This window comes from Oxyura jamaicensis, chromosome 3 (assembly GCF_011077185.1).
Source record: "Oxyura jamaicensis isolate SHBP4307 breed ruddy duck chromosome 3, BPBGC_Ojam_1.0, whole genome shotgun sequence".
Taxonomy (NCBI): domain Eukaryota; kingdom Metazoa; phylum Chordata; class Aves; order Anseriformes; family Anatidae; genus Oxyura; species Oxyura jamaicensis.
In genome coordinates, this window is record NC_048895.1 from 115,111,152 (window position 1) to 115,123,796 (window position 12,645).

Here is a 12,645-nt window from a genome sequence, read left to right on the forward strand (position 1 = left end):
GGGATGGAGGTGGGATGGAGGTGGGATGGAGGTGGGATGGAGGTGGGATGGGGCTGGGATGGCAGTGAGAAGGAGATAGGAAGAAGGTGGGATGGAGGTTGGATGGAGGTGGAACGGAGGTGGGATGGAGGTGGGCAGGGAGGAGGAAGGAAGCAGTGTGATGGAGGCAGGAAGCAGGCAGGTTGGAGAAAGGAATCACGCAGGTTGGAGGAGGGAAGCAGGTTGGATGGAAGCAGGACGGAGGAGGAAAGCAAACGAGATGGAGGCAGGAAAACAGGTTGCAGGCAGGCTGCAGAAGGGAACTGGGAATGTTGGAGGAGGGAATTAGGATGGGGTGAGAAGCGGATGGGATGGAGATGGGTTGGAGGCAGGATGGAGGCGGGCCGGAGGAGGAGGAGGAGGAGAAAGAGGAGGAGCAGGAGGAGGAGGAGGAGCAGGAGGAAGAGGAGGAGAGCAGCGGGCGGCAGGCAGGAAGGGCATAAGGGGGGCAGGGGCGGGGAGTAGCAGTGGGCGGGCAGGGAAAGGGAAAGGGGCAGGGAAAGGGGCAGGGGCTGGCCAAGGGGCTGGTAAAGGGGCCGGGGCAGAGAAGGGACCGCCTGCCCGTGACTCAGCCGCCCGGAGCTGCCCCTTCGCACAGCGGGGCCGGGGCGAGCAGCGAGAGCGCAGCGGGGGACGGTGAGGACCTGGGGACACGGGGGACACGGGGGACACGGGGAGGGGACGGGTTCAGCCTTTTGGGGGAGCTCTGGGGGGCTCCGTGCTGCGGCTTCGCAGCGGAATCGGGGTCAGGGCTCGCAGCTCCGCTTGTTTTTCCAGCTTGGTTTTGGGGTTGGGGGTTCGGGAGGGATGCTGGCAAAAGGGGGAAGAGCAGGGGAAGGGCAGGGGGGGGGGTAGGGAGGGGGAGGACGCCCTAAGTTCCTAACAGGGGTCGAGTGGGAGCAGAAGATGTGGGGGTTGTGGCTGAAGGGCGATGGGGAAAGTCCTGCGATGTTTGTCTGGCTGGGGATGGGGATGGAGAATGGGGTTGGGGACAGGGATGGGGACAGGGATGGGGATGAGGATGAGGATGGGGATGAGGGTGAGGGTGGCCGTTCAAGGGGACCCTCACCCATCCCATGGCTTTGAGATGGAGAGGCAAGTGGCTGCTTGCATCAAGATGCCCTTCCCATTTGGCCAGGTATCCAGCCTGTGCCAGTGGCATGGCTTTCCTGGGAAGGGTTGGGTGTGGGGATGAGTGGCTGACACATATATATTATTATTTTTTCAAAAAGGCCAAAAAAAAAATCAAATTCTCCCCATACAGTCATAGGTGGAATGGAGTCACCACGCCACGGGTCTGCTGCGTGCCCCTGGGCCACCAAGCTCAGCCGGCCGGGCTGGCCAGCTCCGTCCGGACCTTGGCTTTGTTGTGGCTTTGCTGTGACACCGGCAGCCAGAACAAAGGACAAAGCTTATTTGGGGCAAAAGGCTGGAGGAAAGCACATGACAAGGGCTTTGCTGAGCACCTCCTGCCCCCGAGGGCTGGGGGTATTGCAGCTGCAGGGGCGGGCCAGCTTTTATCTTCCTCGCCCCTGGAAAAGGGCATGCGGGTGTCTCCCTGGATGCCCTGAGGGCTTCGGGCCAGACGCCAAAGGAGCCAAGATGTGCTTCAGGGCTCTGACTTATCTCGGGGCCTGAGCTGCCCAAAGTGGGTGCTGGTTTGAGCAGCCTGTTTTGGTGTGGTTTCTGTTCTGACTGGGGCAGGAGGGTGGGGAAATGCCCGCTTAGATGGGACTGACACACAGATCTGGGGGCGAGAAGACCTTTGCGGTGGGGCGCTGCAGTGGAGGGGTTTGCTCAGCATCCGCTGCGTGACCCTGCCCGGCTCCGAGCTGAATATTTGCAGCTCTGTCCGTGGGAAAACAGGCAGGGGAGCACCTCTGGCTTCGAGATTTGATCAGGAGAGATGGAGAGAGCAGCTGGGCCGTGTCTCCTGCCCCCCCCTGCAGACACCCGTCTCGCTGCGGCTGCTTTCCTCCCTCGCTCGCTGCAGCTCCTCTCCGTGAGCCCGGGGGCTGTGCTCAGCCCAAATTTCTTTTCAAGCCTCCAGATGGCTGGATTGAGTGAACTCTGCCCAGGTAGCTGCTTTCTGGCCTCAACTTCTTTTCGTTTGAGAAATGCCATTACTTGTTACATTGGGCCCCAAAGCAGTGGGGACTTGCTGCAGCCCAGGAGGAGGTGGAGCAGCTCGGGGGGCTCGTTGCACACTCCAAACACCCTCCTTTGACCTGGAGAATCGCCCAGGTGAAGTCTCAAGAAGTCTAACAAGGGCAATCCTGAAGCTGCGAGGCTGTGGTTCCTGCAGGAGAAAGGACTGGGCTGTGCACGAGGCCAGGCTGGATTTGCTGCTGCCTTTTGGGCTTCTGGGGGCTCGTACAGACCAGTTGGTTCCTCCACCCTCGTAGACAAGGAACAGGGGCATTTGGTGGTAGGGACCCTCCCCAAAACCAGCTTTGCCTTTCCCTGTTGCTTCTTCCCAGCACTACAAGTCTGGTGAACGGGGCAAGTCATTGCTTTTACTGCTGAATTAGCCTGCACAACCCCTGGGAGAGCTGCACAGAAGCAGAACTGGCACACCTGGGGACGGTGCCAAGGCTGGGAGGGACAGCAGAGGCTGCCCTTTGGAGACCTGGGGAGGGGGAAAACCAGGGCTGGAAAGGGAAAAGATACCGCTGGAGCAGCGTGCAGCAGGAAGCAGAGAGATCTGCAGGCACGGCTGTGCAAGTTTGGGTTTTGGTGCAGTTTTCGGGGTGGCGGCGTCTGAAATGGCCGCAAAGATCTCCGGGGAGGGGACGGGTGCGCAGGGGAGATAGCGGCAACGGGGAGCAATGACAGAGCCACGGGGGGGGGCGTCTTCCTCTGCCTTTTCGGGGGGGGAAGGGGGTGAAGGCAGGAGCCAGCAGCCTGTTTTTGCCGGCCGCAGGCTGCCCCCGTGACTCGCTCTTGGCGGAAATTCGCTCTCTGCAGCCAAGATTTACCGCACGCAGGGCGCTTGCTAAAGCCGGGGGGTGGGGAGGAAGAAATCACGTGAGATCGAGGCTTTCCCCTTCCTTCTCCACCCAAATCCTCTGGCAGACCTTGGGATAGCGTCATCCAGCCGAGAGCATCGGTCTTTTCCCCCCGAAAATGCCCACTCTCAGCCCGTTGCAGGCTCGGCGAGGGGGTTGTTTGCTGAAATGGCCGGCAGGCTGCGGATTGTTTGGGTTGCACGGAAGGAGGCGAGGCTGCTCCTGGCCATGAGCCACGTTTTGGGGTGTAAGCAAGCTTGCAAGTGGCGGTGTCCTCTTTCAGCTCCGTCTCCGGTTGCCTGCAGCCAGAGGTGTGCAGCCTGTGTGGTCTCGTAACCTGAGGATTAACCAGGCTGTTGTGCTGCCTGACCTGGGGGGACTGGGCTCATCCTGGGGGACAGAGGGGTTTGAGCCCCCTCTGTTGCTGCTGCATCGGGCATCTTGGGGCACAAAAATGCCCTGGGTGCCGCTCAGCTGCCTCTGGTCAGGCTGCTGCAGCTTTATCCAGGTGCTGGGAGATAAATCCGTGCCTTGCCCGCCAGCGTTTGGGTGCTGCGACTCTCCAACCCCACGGGCAGGGTCGCAATTAGACCCATTTGATGCAGAAAAGGCCTCCCGGAGAGGCCAAACGGTCCTGTGATTGGCCTGGGAACACCTTCAAAAAGGTGAGATTTGGGGGGCAGGAGGCCCCACGCGTTGCTGTAACTCAACTCAGCTTTTGGGCTGAGCATCCTGCCGAAAGCACCAAGGGCTCGCAGGGGGGAAAAATCAATAAGCGGTGGATGAATGGGGGAGAAAAATGAAAGGGGGAGGCTGCCGGCGCCTGGGCTTGCTGCTGGCAGAAAGTAGGACACTGCTGCTGGGCTTTCTTCCCTGGAAAGGCTAAACTTGGCTGCGAGTGGGTGGAGGCAGGCTGGAGATGTGTGCGCGTGTGTCCCCATTGCTCGCAGAGCTGCCGATGGGAGCTGTGGGGCTGCTCCGGCGTGTTTGGCCACAAGGGTTTAAGCCTGGGCTTGCAAAGGTGATTACGCACCCGGCTTGCTGAGATGAGTAGGAATTAGAGCCTCAGCCTCTGCTGCTTGGTGCTGCTGTGTCTGAGGTTTTAGGGCTGCTCGGGGCGGGGGTTGGAGAGGGGGGCACCTGAGTGGAGGTCGAACAGCTCGTGGTGTTCCCGAGTCACGTGTGGGGACGTGGAACCAGCTTGTGCTCTGTCATGGAGGGGCTATGTTGAGTGTCTGCCATGCTCCTGTGTTTCCCCCATGTCTCTGTTCCCCAAACCAGGACTTTCCTGGCATGCTGCCACTTTTCAAAGCCTCTTGAGAAGTCCCCATGGGACGGGAGCTGCTTGCAGGTCACCTCTGCATGGGCTTGAGCTCCCTGCCCTGTGCTGTGAGCACATTTAGGGTCCTCAGGGCCACGAGCTGGCCAAAATGAGGCCATAAACCCCAAAATGTGCCCTGTAGAAGCATCTTCAAAGAGTGCTGCAGCAAGGAAGGGGCTGGTGAGTTTCCTGGGGCTGCAGCCCTGCAGTGTGATCATTTATTCCTTAGCCTTTGGTTTCATGGAAGCAAACGCAGCTCTTAATGCCCTCCAAACTCAATCCCTTGGATCTGCTTCAAAAGGGACTTTTCCTGCTGCTGCTAATCCCTCAGCAGACGACTGAGCTGGGGTGCCTTGTCCGATGTGCTTCTGGGTGGCAGTGGGGGATTATCAGCGTGCTCCTGTGTCTGCTCCTGACCTTCGGGGTAAATTGGGATTGTCAGGGCCTTTGTGCGGGCACGTTGTGGTCAGAGCCCACGTTAGGGAGGTTTCCAGCGATTCCCAAATCTGGCTGCAGGTGGAGCAACCCGTGCCGTAGCCAAGATGTGGCTGTCCGTGTCCATCCTGTGTGTTCTGGTGGCCTTGGCCAATGCCCGCAGCATTCCTTACTACCCACCGCTCTCCAGCGACCTGGTCAACCACATCAACAAGCTCAACACCACCTGGAAGGTGAGTACTGGGATGGGGTTGGGGGAGGACAAAGGGATCATCTCCATGGGGCTCCGTGGCTGTGGTTTGGGTGTCCCGCCACCACGGTTGCATCAGACCAGCTTTGGTCCCAGTTGGCTTCTCCGTTGAGCTGGTACCATCACGGATTCCTGCTGTGGCAGTAATTTGTGATGAGTTCTTAGACCAGGAGGAAGATCTGGAGCACCAGGCTGGTGCCCTTGGTAGCTGTGGAAAGTCCTGTGCTACCTCTCCATGTCTCTCCCCAGGCAGGACACAACTTCCACAACACTGACATGAGCTATGTGAAGAAGCTCTGTGGCACCTTCCTAGGTGGCCCCAAGCTCCCTGAGAGGTGAGTGCTGGGGGAAGAAGATGAGGGCCCCCAAAAGCTGCTGTAGATGCTCCTGGTGCATCTGCAGTGGTGGGAGGTCTTTCCTGGCAGGCTGTGAGTGGGATTCCCCTGGGTGCAGCTCACTTTTTGGTACCTGGTGGACATCTTGCATCGGGTTAGTGTTGTGGGGACCTTCCACCCCGTGTTGTGCCAACTACTTGAGCAACCATGTTATAAGTTGTAAGCCTCGAAACCTAGAGCACTGGAGGAGCAGCTGGCCTGGTCTGAGGAGCTCAGGAGTGTTCATTATCCTTCAGTAGTCAAATAATGGGAGCAGTCCTCCTCCAGGTCACCTCCTGGAGGAGGTTCTGAGCACGCTGGAGAGGGCACTGCCCCTGGTCCTGCTTCACTGGATCGTAACAGGACTTCCCTCTTCCTCCCTTACAGGGTTGATTTTGCTGCAGATCTGGACTTGCCAGATAACTTTGACTCACGGAAGCAGTGGCCCAACTGTCCCACCATCAGCGAGATAAGAGACCAGGGCTCCTGTGGCTCTTGCTGGGTAAGAGCACGGGTTTCAGGTTGTGTCGATACAGAGTTTGGCGGACAGCAAGCAGGCTGCTGAGTTTGCTGCTGAGCTTTAAAACTGTGGGGTATGGGGGATTCTGCAATGTCTTAGCACTTCAGTGGGCTTGTCCCAGCCAGGCTCAACAACTCCTCAACTCCTTTCCAGAAGGGGACAGAAATCTGCCTGGTTTCTCTCCCATGACCTACCCTAACTGCCTTGCCTTGTATATTTTTTTGGGGGGGGTTGCCTACAGGCCTTTGGTGCTGTAGAAGCCATTTCAGACAGGATCTGTGTCCACACAAACGCCAAGGTGAGCGTGGAGGTGTCAGCGGAGGACTTGCTGTCGTGCTGCGGCTTCGAGTGCGGCATGGGGTGAGCTGCTGGAGGCACTTGTTGGCTTCAAGGGGGGCTGGGAGGATTGGGGACATGGCCTGAAGGTGCTGGTAGTGCTTCAGTCTTGTCTGGGAAGCCCCACCGGCGGTTTGTGCTGTAGTTGGTAGAGTTAGGTGGGAACATGGAGATGACTGCATGGCCTGAAGGCCCCAGTGGGCTGCGTCCTGCCTCCACCAGTAACCAGTGGCCAAAGGGAGGGTCTTCCAGTAGCCCCAAAGCCTTGTTTTGTGGCAATAATATTTTACCTGTGGCTTTTGCAGTTTTTGGGAGTAGGGCTGGGAGTTTGGTCTTTGAGCTGTGTGGTTCTGGGTGCAGAAGCTGAGCAGGGACCTGGTGAGGAGGCCCCACTGCGTTGGGATTTGGAGACATGGCTGCTCTTAGCTCCTTCTTGCCCTGAGGCTTTAAAGGATCAACTTCAGCTTCCTCGGCCTGGCTGGAGCTCAAACTTCTGCCTCTTTCCCCAGGTGCAATGGTGGTTACCCCTCCGGTGCATGGAGGTACTGGACGGAGCGGGGCCTCGTGTCCGGGGGCCTCTATGACTCCCACGTGGGTAAGTCCTTGGCCTTGAGAAGGCCAAGAGGAGCATCCTTGCTCAGTTATGGGTCCATGCCCTCAGGACATGGTGGTCTTAGTCCTCGTGGTTGTGCTGTGGCCTTGAGCACCTCTGCTAGCCCCACTGGCTGCTCCTGTCCCCATGGCTCCCCCTGACCCCCCATGTGGGACAAGAGACCCATGTGGCACAGTAGTTACACCTACCACCCCACAAAACTGGGGCTGGGGCAGGTCTGAATCAGTCTGTGGATGTTTTTGTTGGCTGTTGGCCCACTGATCTGTGGGGTTTCTGGGTTAAAAGGATCATACCTTTGCTCAGGACATCTGGTGCCTTCTCCAGCTTGGCTGCTGGGACTGGGGGGCGCTCAGGGACAGCTGGTTCATGCCACCTCTGCCTTCCAGGCTGCCGTCCCTACTCCATCCCACCCTGTGAGCACCATGTCAACGGCTCCCGGCCACCATGCACTGGGGAGGGAGGAGAAACCCCCAGGTGCAGCCGGCACTGCGAGCCTGGCTACTCGCCCTCATACAAGGAGGACAAGCACTACGGTAAGGAGGTAGCCTCCCAGCAGGAGCTCCGTGGGGTGGGTGGGATGAGACCTCTTCCCAAGCAGTCTTATGGCCAATATCCTTGGGATGGGTGGTTCCTGGAGCACATGAGCCTGTCTGATGAGCTCATTTGTGCTAATTGAGATGGGGGAGGTGATCTGGGTCCTCTTGGTTGTGGTAATGTGGGAGCAGGAGGTGACCACCTGGGTTGAAGAGCACAGTGCTGAGCCCCACGGGAGTCTGGCCTCACATCTGCTTTCTTCCTCCCTCCTGGTGGCAGCTGGGACTCTACATGGAGGGTTGTCTGGCTGCTTCTTGCAGATTTAACTTATAATTAAGTAATTTTTCTTTTAGAAGTGAATCTGGATAAGGGGAGAACTTCCCTTTCCACAGCTGTCTGGTATAGGTCTTTGGGTACAGAATGGGACCCTTGGGTTAAGCCAAGTGAAGAGGGATGGTGTGGTGGTTTTACCATGCTAGGCAGCTGAACACCACAACTGCTCTCTCACTCCCCCTCCTCAGATGAGGAGGGGAAGAAGTAAAGGAAAGAACAACTCACGGGTTGAGATAAGGATAATTTAATTAAAGAGGAAAAAATATATTATTAAGGAAATATTATTATTAATTAAACAATTCAACTAAAGGGAAAAAAGGGAAAGGGGAAGAGGGAGGGGGAAACAAAACAAAACAAGTAAAGGCTATGTGGAAGTGCAGAGGAAAGAAATTACTCTCTACTTCCCACAAATGAGCGATGCTTGACCACGTCCTTGAAGCAGGGCCTCAACGCACGTAGCCGGTGTTCGGGAGGAGGACAGACGTTTTCGCAACGAGAGCCCACCCCTCCCCTCTTCTTCCTTTTTCCACCTGTTATTGCTGAGTGTGACATCATATGGTATGGAATATCCCTTTGGTTGGTTTAGGTCAGCTGCCCTGCTGATGTTTCTTTCTCACTTTTTGCCCACCCCCTAGGAGGGTCAGAGAGAGTCCTGATGCTGTGCCAGCACTGCTCAGCAGCAGACACAACACCGGTGTGATCCCACTGCTGTTCTAGCTCCAAGTGCAGAGCGCAGCACTGTGTGGGCTGCTGCAGGGAAAGTTAACATCCCAGCCAGACCCAGTACAGATGGTTGGAGCCCACTTCCCTGCTGGGCTGTGCCTGTGTCTCCAGAGCAGCTGGGTTTGAATTTAGGCTTTAAGTGGAGAAGGGGCACAATGAACAGTTATAGTGCAGCCATTTCGAGGTCTGGTGGACCCAACAACGCTGGGCTGATGGTAGGACTTCTTCCACCTTGCTAGGTATCACGTCCTACGGTGTCCCTCACAGCGAGAAGGAAATCATGGCTGAGATCTACAAGAACGGACCGGTGGAAGGAGCCTTTATTGTCTACGAGGACTTCCTGATGTACAAATCTGGTGAGCATCAGCACCGAGGCTGGTCCCTACCTCACCTGTAGGGTCTGTCCTGCGTGGTCCTTGTACCCAAATATGAAGGGAGATCTCGGGTTCATATTTGAGTATTTAGTGTTGCAAGAACACGAGCAGATAATGTCTCCTTTATCCATTGGTTTGTAGCAAGGGGAATAGGTTTTCAAGAGTGGGTCAAAGGGAAGCCTCAAGAAGGAACTCCCAAAACTGCGTTAGAGTTGGGACTTTAGGTAAAATCCTGGCAGATGGACCCCAGTTCCTTGCTCTGGGCTGCACTGCCTCTGGGCCTCTTGCCAAGTGCCTCCTTCCCAACTCCATCTCTCTATTTTAGCTTCAGGTTTGCGTGCATTTAAAAAAAAAAAAAAAAAAGGAAAACCCTGAACAAAAACCACCAAAAAACCTTTCTCAGCTGGTCTCTGGGTTTTCGTATCGAATGTTTGGGAAGCTGGCAGAGCTCTGCGGGGGGGAAAGCTGTTAATGTGTTGGTGCTGCCTTGCAGGGGTGTACCAGCACGTGTCCGGCGAGCAGGTCGGAGGCCACGCGATCCGGATCCTGGGTTGGGGGGTCGAAAACGGGACCCCCTACTGGCTGGCTGCCAACTCCTGGAACACTGACTGGGGGGATAACGGTGAGGAGCACAAAGCTGTCGGTGGTCGGGAGGGCTGACCCCATTCCCTGGTCTCCTTGGGCACTCAGTTAGGTGGGAGGACTGACATGCCCTGGGTGTCCTTTCAGGCTTCTTCAAAATCCTCCGAGGAGAGGACCACTGCGGTATCGAATCCGAAATCGTGGCTGGCATCCCCAGGACGGAGCAATACTGGAAGAGGATGTAACTGGCCTCATACATCACTGCTGAGTTGATCAAACCACAAATAATCCCGAGTCCCCGATGCTTTTAACCGATAGCGGGTTGGGCGCAGAGTCCCCACTCTAAGAGACAATAGTTGAGGTTACTTTATTAAAGCTTTTTTATCTTTTTGTTTTGTTTTTTATTTTTTAGTTGTATGATGGAGCTGGAGGTGGCAGGCCCCGTACTGGTGCCAGCTGCCATCTGCAAGCCCTCTGCTCCTGGTGGGTCGCAGCCAGGGGCGTTCCCTGCTCAAAGGACTGCTGGGGGGCTTGCTGACCTCTTTGTGCCGTGGTTTTTGGCTAGCCCGGACCCCTTCCAGCCCAGTCTGTTACTGGGAGGGAGGGAAGCAGTAGCTTTGTGCTGGGAGCAGGGATTTGGTGGGGCAGCAGAGGCTGCTGGCAAATCCAGGCATGGCTTGTGCACCCCTGGCTGGGGCGGTCTGACTGTTAGCAGGGTAGGCAAGAGAGAGCGTGTGCCTTGTTGAATTGGCTAAATGTAGTCCTATTAGTGACAAAATACTGATGAACTTGATGTGGGGCTGCCTACAGCCCCTCCTGCCTGTGACACGTCCTTTCTGCATCGCTTGCTCTGCTCCATTATTTCGGCTGCTTTTTAAACCACTCATTCCTCAGCTGCTGTTTTGTTTTGTTTTTTAATTATTATTTTTCTTTTTCTGCTGTAATCTGGGGTTATTGATCCTAGAGGAGGGCCTGGCTGGAGCTCCATCATGAGCTTTGATCAGATGTCCTGCAGCATTCAGGAGCACGCTGGGAAGGACAAACTGCTTTTGGCCAGGGCTACGCAGCTTGGGCCATGCCTTGGCAAGGGTGCTGCTGCGTGTTGCAAGCTGGTGTAAGTACTTCGGGACTGCAGATGATGTTCTCTGGGTCTGCCACAGGGAGCTCACGCAGATGCTTGGAGGTATCTGGCGAACTTGCACGCAACTGAAGCTTTCTTTGAGCCACAGCTGGCAAGGAAGTAAAGAAAAATCTTATTTTTATTATTGGGGGAAGTGTAATAGCAGTGTAGGAGGAATCCCGTGATTTGCCAACACTAATATAGTGAAAGAGCTTTTTATTTTCTTTTCAAGCACAAAGTATATTGCTGAGCTAATGCTACAGGGCTGAAATAAGTGAAGCAGGCTCTCCCTTGTACTGTAAAATAGCCCCTTGCCTCTGCCTACTGAACCAGTGAGACAGAGCTGTGGTGTGTGTGAATGAAACAACCGTGCCAATAAACGATTTCTCCAACGCCTCGTCTCCTGCCCCTTATTGACTTCTCCTTCAGGAGCTAAAACCATCCTAAACTCTCTTCCTGTTGCTTTGCTGTTGTGGAAGCCAGGCGAGGCCCTTTTGTGCCAGTGTAAGCTGTCCCTGCCCCATCCTCTGGCCATGCTGGTGGTAGGGGGGCTGCAGCCACTGCCTGGGACCTGCACTGGCCCCCGAGCAGTGCCAAGTCCTGGTGGCATTCCCCCCACCAGGGACCAGGGGGAAACCAGGGGTGAGGGGCTGGGGAAACGGGAATAAAGCCAGGCAGTGTCAAGCATGGTAGCAGACCAGGGGGTGCTGTGCCCCCACCCCTGCTGAACACACTGCGTTCAGCCCCTTGGACCTCCTGCTCCAGCAGAGGAAAGCTCCAGCAGACCAAGCACAGGGCTACAAAGCTGGCACCGGTATGAGAGCATGGGGTAAAACGAGAGGTGGGAGATAAGTAGCTAGATAGGGTAGAAGTCTGGAATAGGTAAGAGATGAGCAAGCAGCAGCTGTAGAATAGACTGGTCTTGACCTCGTGAGGTTTCTAGAGGGCAGCAGGGCCCCTAGAAGGGCTCAGTGTGGTCTCCCAGCTCTGCAACACACTCTAAGAAAGGGAAGAAAGCAAATGAATTTTAAAGAGAGCAAGTGTAGAGTCCTGCACCTGGGAAGGAACACCCACATGTATCACTACAGGCTGGGGGACGACCTGCTAGAGAGGAGCTCTGTGGAGAAGGACCTGGGGGTCCTGGTGGTTGACAGGTTGACCATGAGCCAGCAGCGTGCCCTGGTGGCCAAGAGGGCCAATGGGATCCTGGCGTGCATTAAAAGGAGCGTGGCCAGCAGGTCCAGGGAGGTGATCCTCCCCCTCTACTCTGCCCTGGGCAGGCCTCACCTGGAGTACTGTGTCCAGTTCTGGGCTCCCCAGTACAAAAAAGACAGGGATCTCCTGGAAAGAGTGCAGCAGAGGGCCACAAAGATGATACGGGGCCTGGAGCATCTTTCCTATGAGGAAAGGCTGAGAGACCTTGGTCTGTTCAGCCCGGAGGAGACTGAGAGGGGATCTTATCAGTGTTTACAAATACCTTAAATGTGGGAGACAGAGGGATTTGGCCAAATTTTTTTCTGTGGTTTGTGGGGCCAGGACAAGGGGCAATGGCCACAAAATGGAGCCCAGGAAGTTCTGTACCAACATGTGAAAGAACTTCTTCATGGTGAGGGTGATGGAGCACTGGAACAGGCTGCCCAGGGAGGTTGTGGAGTCTCCTCTGGAGATATTCAAGGCCCATCTGGACACCTACCTGGGCAACCTGCTCTGGGGAACCTGCTTTGGCAGGGGGGTTGGACCCAACGATCTCTTCAGGTCCCTTCTAACCCCTACAATTCTGTGATTCTATAAGGCTCTAACATACCTCCTGGCTGGCTCCAGCTCCAACCCAGAAGAGCAGAGAAGGTCCTTGATGTAGGCACTGCTTCCCCACTCCCCCTCTTCCCAACAGGGACCGGTATAAAAGTCAATATACTGAGCTTTAGCTGTCTCCCCCCTGGTTACAATTCAGTTTTCAGGCCCAAGCTTTAGGGTATTCCTGTGATGCCCTGCAAGGAAGCATCTGTACTTCATGTAACTTGTGCAATAGTGGGGAACTAGCACAGGAAGAGAAATAACAGTAGGAGAAATTCTCAAACACTTC

General features: G+C 55.9%; 1 protein-coding gene across 1 annotated transcript; it reads left to right on the forward strand.

Annotated features, from left to right (window-relative positions):
• Window positions 1-511: 511 nt before the first annotated feature.
• On the forward strand, window positions 512-10,954 carry CTSB (cathepsin B). Its single transcript, XM_035320673.1, has 10 exons — window positions 512-675; window positions 4,885-5,036; window positions 5,303-5,388; window positions 5,815-5,929; window positions 6,189-6,307; window positions 6,793-6,878; window positions 7,283-7,429; window positions 8,726-8,842; window positions 9,354-9,482; window positions 9,590-10,954. The coding sequence occupies exons 2-10, from the start codon at window positions 4,911-4,913 to the stop codon at window positions 9,685-9,687; spliced, it is 1,023 nt and encodes a 340-aa protein (XP_035176564.1). The 5' UTR covers window positions 512-675; window positions 4,885-4,910; the 3' UTR covers window positions 9,688-10,954.
• Window positions 10,955-12,645: the final 1,691 nt, after the last annotated feature.

Coding starts and splice junctions, on each gene's coding strand:
- CTSB (XM_035320673.1), top strand. CDS start 4,911: ATGTGGCTGTCCGTGTCCATCCTGTGTGTTCTGGTGGCCTTGGCCAAT. Junction 6,879..7,282: donor CCTCTATGACTCCCACGTGG/GTAAGTCCTTGG, acceptor TCTGCCTTCCAG/GCTGCCGTCCCTACTCCATC. Junction 7,430..8,725: donor CAAGGAGGACAAGCACTACG/GTAAGGAGGTAG, acceptor CCACCTTGCTAG/GTATCACGTCCTACGGTGTC.